This window comes from Cebus imitator, unplaced genomic scaffold (assembly GCF_001604975.1).
Source record: "Cebus imitator isolate Cc_AM_T3 unplaced genomic scaffold, Cebus_imitator-1.0 Scaffold129, whole genome shotgun sequence".
NCBI classification, from domain to species: domain Eukaryota; kingdom Metazoa; phylum Chordata; class Mammalia; order Primates; family Cebidae; genus Cebus; species Cebus imitator.
The window spans coordinates 5,484,509-5,490,679 of record NW_016107444.1 but is presented as its reverse complement, the minus strand read 5'-3'; the positions used below and the strand labels follow the sequence as shown (position 1 = coordinate 5,490,679).

At 60.5% G+C, this 6,171-nt stretch overlaps 1 protein-coding gene and 1 pseudogene across 2 annotated transcripts in view; one reads left to right on the top strand and one right to left on the bottom strand.

Moving 5' to 3' along the window:
* The window catches only part of VIPR1 (vasoactive intestinal peptide receptor 1), a 30,800-nt gene extending 30,593 nt beyond the window's left edge, over nt 1-207 (bottom strand). For both annotated transcript variants that reach the window (XM_017540979.2, XM_017540980.2), the window contains exon 1: nt 97-207. In XM_017540979.2, coding sequence (XP_017396468.1) covers nt 97-174 — 78 coding nt within the window. In that variant the 5' untranslated portion in view covers nt 175-207. The remainder of the gene's footprint in view (nt 1-96) is intronic.
* Nucleotides 208-2,718: 2,511 nt separating this feature from the next.
* LOC108312820 overlaps nt 2,719-6,171 on the top strand; it is a 50,022-nt pseudogene continuing 46,569 nt past the window's right edge.

Sequence of the window (6,171 nt, the reverse complement as noted above, 5' to 3'; positions counted from 1 at the left end):
CCTCAGCGCACCCACCCTCATCCCCCCACCCTCAGCCCCCACCCTTCATCCCCCCACCCTCAGCCCCTGAGCTCTGGGCGGCGGGCTCACACTCACCGCCGGGCCGAGGGCGCAGGCGAGGGCACCTGCCAGCACGCACAGCCAGCGGGCCGGCAGCGGACGTGGCGGGCGCATGGTGGGCCCCGAGCCCGCGGCGGGCGGTGGCGGCGCCGGGGACTGAGCGGCTCCGCGCGGGCAGGGCACTAAGAGGCGCAGCTCGGGTGGGGGCGGGCCCCGGGGGGCTCGTCTGACGGGCGGCGGGTGCAGCCAATGGGCGGGCTGGGGCGGGGCCGCCGCGCAGGTGTGGGCGGGGCCGGGGACCCGCGAGCGCCGGAGCTCCGCGCGCCCCGAGCGGACCCCGCAGCGCGGGCCCAGCACCCGGGAGCCTCGGCCCCACGGCACCCGCGCTTCCCCTCGGCCCGCCCGCCCGGAGCCGCGCTCCGCGAGCCGCCGCCAGCCTCCCCTTTCCCACCCGTGCGCCTCGCGGGGCCAGTGCGCGCGGCCCGATCGCCGACGGAAGCGCCGCTGCCTTCCCGGCGCGCCCGGGGAGAGCACGTGGCCGGGGCTGACAGCGGTCGGCGGTGCGGTCCGTTTCCAGCAGCCCCGACTCCTCCGGGGCGCGGAGGCGGCCGGTGAGGGACGTCAGGGCGCGACGGAGGCCGGACCCTGGGCCCCCGCCCCGCTCCCCCGCCGACCTGCGGGGCGCCCTTCGAGCCCCCCCCCGGGCACCTGCTCCCGGGAGGAGGCGTGTCTGCACCCGCGGGCTGGGCAGGCGCCTCCCCGGGGAGGCCGGGGTGAGGTTCCAGCGCCCTCGCGTGGGGGCCAGGCCTGCTCCGGCCCGCGGCCAGCCCCGCAGCGGACCCCGAAGGAACCACAGACTCCGACCTCCTCCCGCATTCCCCGTTTCACAGCTGGGGACGCCGGGGCCCGAGAGGGGCCGGGTCCCGGGCCGCTGCGTCTGGCGCTGGGCTTCCACGGGGACAGTCCCTCTCCTCTTCTATTCGTCCCTGGAATGGGGGAGCGGGGTCCCCAGCTTTGCGCCCTGGGGGCGCGTCTTCCTGTGGACCGAGCGCAGGTGGCTGCTGGCCATCTTTCTGCGGGCTCGAGCCTGCACGGTCGAGGCTGGACGTGGCGGTCGCGGTGGCAGGATAGGGCGTCGGGAGGAGGGGCAGCGTTCCGCGGAGAGGCGGGGACGGCAGCGGGTCCCAGCGCCCAGCGGGAGGTGCGGCTACCTGCAGGGGGTCAAGCACCGGGCTCTGACTGAACAGCAGGCGCACAGGCGCTCCCTGAGGACCCACCAGGGCTTCCCTCCCTACAGCTGCTGCGCTGGGGTGGACTTGAGGGGCGTGGGGAAAGCCGGGAGGGGATGGGCGCCCGGGCCCTCTTCGGGCGTGACTACACTTTCATCTACTCTCTTATCTTCCCCTTTCTTCCTTCCATCATTCCACCCCCACACGTGCTCTTTTCCCTTCCCTCCTCTCCTGTCTCCCTCCATGCCTCCCTCCTTTCCTCCATGCACATTTATTAATCGCTTTCTGTGTGCCAGGCCCTGTGCTGTGCACTGCGTGCACAGACGTGGAGGGGGCATTCCCTTGCCAGAGGGGAAATTGGGAGCTGCTGTGCTCCCGGCAATTTCTACCTCCTTCCCGGTATAATCAGTGAGCCTGGACACAGGCCCTTCCTTAGGTTTGGGAACTGTGGAGGTGGCTCTGTCCTCGCCTTTCTTGGGTTTGTACTCAATCTCCCAGTGGTGGCAGCGTTTGGATGGTCCTCAGCCAGATCCTCAGCTGTCCACACCCCTGAGGGCTGCTGCTAGCTCAGAAACCAGGGGTCTCTATGTCTCCTTATGACCCTGCGTACCCCGTCTCAGGCCTCAGTTCCCTGGTAGGAGAGTGAAATTGTGTCTTTTTTCTGGGGAGTTACTTCTGCTGGCATGGTGCCCTATGGTGTCCTAGAAGCCCTAGATGTGAAGAGCAAATCTGTGGGTTTGGACTCCCATGAATCCTCAGCACCCACTCCTCAACACACACACATACACACACAGCGGCTAGCTAACTGCAGGGTGCTGAAACCCCACCATTAATGTGCGATCCCTCTCGGGCTGTTGGAGTTCTGCTCTCCTGAAGGACAAGATTCTTGGACACTTGAGGGTGTATGATGGGGGTGAGGACTGGAGACGCAGACCTCACTTTGCCACATGACCCCCAGTGGGTGGCTGGTGGGCAGGGTGAGGAGGGAGGGAGAGGACTGGCTGCCTTCTCCTGGCTCTGGAGGGGCCCACACTCCCTCTCCTCTGTTGGAGGGGGTGCTGGCCAGGCTGGAGGCAGCGAGTGGCTGGGAAGGCCTCCTGCTGCCTTTGCAGGCCTCGCTCCCCAGAAGGGAGTAGGTGAATCAGAAATAATTGTTTCCTTGCAGATTCTTTGCAATACAAATCACTTATTTGTTCTTTCAGAATTGTTCCCCTGGGGGGATCCACCCTTCCTTACCTATCAAAGGGCACAAAGCGTATTCAGAAGTGAAAAGAGTGGAAAGAAAATAGCAAAACCAAGCAAAAGCCTAAAAAATTCACCAACATTAAATATGACCATGTTTCAACTAATTGCTCCTGAATGTCCTATTCTGTGTTCTGAGGCACTGGGGGAAAGGGGGGTCAACCGTGGCCCACTCTTGGGGAGTCCCATGGAATCTGCTGAGGGAGCCATCCTTTTGTGCACCCAGGCGGTCTGGGAGAGCTTCTTGGAGGAAGATGGATGTCAGAAGCAGAGGTGGGGCTGACGGACTACCTGAGAGAGTGGGAAGCCTGTGCACCCCATCTCCCCACCCTCTCCAAAGCCTGAGCCCCTCTGGATTCTGCCTTGCCTTCCCAGTCCAGGTTTAAAGGGGAGGGCCTCAGTCACCTCCTACTCTCTGTTCCCCCATGCTCTTCTTGCACGGATTCCTCCCTGGGGTGGTCTGTTCTGAACTCTCCCCTCCAGGATCCCTAACACCTGTCCCTAGTGTCTAGCCCCAAGCTCTCATATCCTTTCTGGATCTCAGAATCATGGGTGCCAAGGATGCGGGAGGTGGCGGGAAAGAGAGAAGTGGAGTCACTTGCCATCCCCTGTGACAACCAGCACGGCACGAAGAGAATCTGCTGTGACTCATTATGAGCCTGCCCGGCTTCCTGCCGCCCCCGCCTCCTCCAGCCCCCGAGCCCCTCTCAGAATCCTGCGCTCGCTGCCTTCAAGGTTGCCAGCTCAGGGCTCCACGGTGGTGAGGGTCTCTGGTGGAGTGGAAAGGGGGCTGGGGCCACAGAGGGGCCTTGGCCTGTATGGGGGAGGCCAGGCCAGGACACGGTGGGGAAAATACCGGCCGGGGGAGTCACTGCTCCGGGATTCCCCTGCCAGAGCCCCCCCACATTGCTGTCTGGATGCAGACAGCGTTCGCTTTCGGGGCTTCTGAGTTGAAGGGACCTATACTTTTGGTCTTTATCCAAAAAAAGACCAAAATGGGTCTGGCAGCTCCGAGAATATGAAGCGCTTACCACCTCCCCAGGCCGTGCCTTCTTTTGGGGCCAGTTCTTCCTGTGAGGAGATGCAGCTTAACTCAAGCTGTGGAGGGCAGGAGAGGCCTGGGCAGGTGTTTAAAGGAGAAGTATCCCCTTCATCCCTCCTGTAACAGTGTGCAGTGAATACCATTCATTCACCCCCACGTCTCACCACCTGCACTCGTCTGGGGGCTAGGGTTGTGCCCGGGACTTAGACATGGGCTGCCGCCTGCAGGAAGCCTGGCACTGCCTGGGTGTGGGATTGTGGGGATGTTCTGGTGGGGCCACAGCTGCATCTAGGAAGAAAACCAAGCTCACAGGAGAGCAGGTGCTGGAGGAAGAACTGTCCTGACTTCACGGATTTGGAAATGAAGCCCAGGGACAAGCTCTGAAATGGTCATGCCTTGTCCTGGAGGCTGGGGCTTAGAGCTCTGTGAGTGTCAGTTGGGGGGGGGGTCCTGCCTTGTCCTGGAGGCTGGGGCTTAGAGCTGTGTGTGTGGGGGAGGGAGGTGTGAACTTTCGAAGTGTCAGCTCAGTCCTCCAGTGAGCAAAGGCTGAGGTGGAGTTAGGGCTGTGAGCGCTTACTGGATGGCAGGGCCTGGGAGAGGCGAAAGAGGAGAGTGTGGGACTGGGGAGAGAAGCTCAGACGTGGACGCAGATCTGAAAAGTCTCCGCCAACGTCACGGTGAGTTTCAGGGCAAAGGCTGCACGTAGAAGCCGCAGTAAACCCACTGTGCCTGCTCAACGCCTGGGCTGTGGGGAAGAGCAGTGACAGGCTCAGCCAGGGACCAAAGACCGGAGCCCAAGGCAGTGTGGCTAGAGGCTCCACTCACTGCCCTCCTCAAGGTTGAGTGGCAAGCTCTTTCTTTCCTTTTCCTTTTCTTTCTGTCTCTTTCTTTCTTTTTTCCCTCCCTCCCTCCCTCCCTCCTTTTCTTTCTTTTCTTTCTTTCTTTCTCTTTTTCTTTCTCTTTCTCTTTCCTTTCCTTTCCCTCCCTCCCTCCCTCCCTCCTTCCTTTCTTCTTTCCTTCCTTCCTTCCTTTCTTCCTTCCTTTTTTTAGGTGGAGCTTCGCTCATGAGGCCCAGGCAGGAATGCAATGGCATGATCTCAGCTCAGAACAACCTCTGCCTCCCAGGTCCAAGCAATTCTATTGCCTCAGCCTCCCAAGTAGCTGGGATTACAGGCATGAGCCACTACACCCGGCTCATTTTGTATTTTTAGTAGACATGGGTTTCTCCATGTTGGTCAGGCTGGTCTCAAACTCCCGACCTCAAGTGATCTGCCCGCCTCGGCCTCTCAAAGTCCTGGGATTACAGGCCTGAGCCCCTGAGCCCAGCCAAGTGGCAAGCTCTTTCTAGAGGGGGATCCAAGTGATGCCCCTTTACAGCTGCCACAGAGGGAAAACTGAGGCACGGAGAATGAGGGTGTGAGGGCACTCCTACTCCTGGGATAGAGGAAGAAGAGACCTGAGTCCTAGCCTTGGAGCTCCCGGTCTGGGCACAGAGAGGCAATGCCTGACAACTCCTTCCCGCAAAGCCCAGGGCTCAGTTTGGTCTATGGGGTCAGCAGTCTGTTGCCAGACAGCTTAACAAGGGGGCTGTATTAGTCTATTTCACACCGATGATAAAAACATACCGGATACTGGGTAATTTATAAAGAAAAAGAGGTTTAATGGACTCACAGTTCCAAGTGGCTGGAGAGGCCTCACAGTTATGGCAGAAGGCAGGCAGAAAGGCTTGTGCAGAGGAAGTCCCATGTATAAAACAATCAGATCTCATGAGACAGACTTACTACCACAAGAACAGTCCGGGGAACTGACCCGCAATTCAGCTGTCTCCCACCAGGTTCCTCCCACAACACATGTGAATTATGGGAGCTGCAATTCAAGATGACATTTGGGTAGGGCACTGCCAAACCATCTCAGGGTCACGGTGTTGGGAGTGTGGGAGGCTCGAGAGAGGAGGCTGCTCCACCCTGTTTTCAAAAGCAGCCAAACTTTCTGGTCAAATGCTTGCTGCAGTGTCTATGTGTGTGTGTGTGCATGTGTCTTGGTGTGAGAGAGCGTGTGAGTTGGTGTGTGCAAGCGTGTGAGCGTGTGCCCTTGTGAGAGCGTGTGAGTCGGCGTGTGTAAGCGTGTGAGCGTGTGCCCTTGTGAGACAGCGTGTGAGTCGGCGTGTGTAAGCGTGTGAGCGTGTGCCCTTGTGACAGAGCCCATGTCGGCGTGTGTAAGCGTGTGAGCGTGTGCCCTTGTGGGAGAGCCCGTGTCGGCGTGTGTAAGCGTGTGAGCGTGTGCCCTTGTGGGAGAGCCCATGTCGGCGTGTGTAAGCGTGTGAGCGTGTGCCCTTGTGGGAGAGCCCGTGTCGGCATGTGTAAGCGTGTGAGTGTGTGCCCTTGTGTGAGAGCGTGAGTTTACACAGACACATCTAATCCCAGCCAGAGGTCTGAGAGCAGGGCTTGGCCAGTGTGTGTAGGGAGGAAGCAAGGCTGGGGAAAGTTCAAGGTAGGTAGGGAAGAGAGGGACTGAGTTCAGGGCATGCCCAGGACCGCAGATGGCACGGTAGGGAAGAGAGGGGCTGAGTTCAGGGCACGCCCAGGACCGCAGATGGCA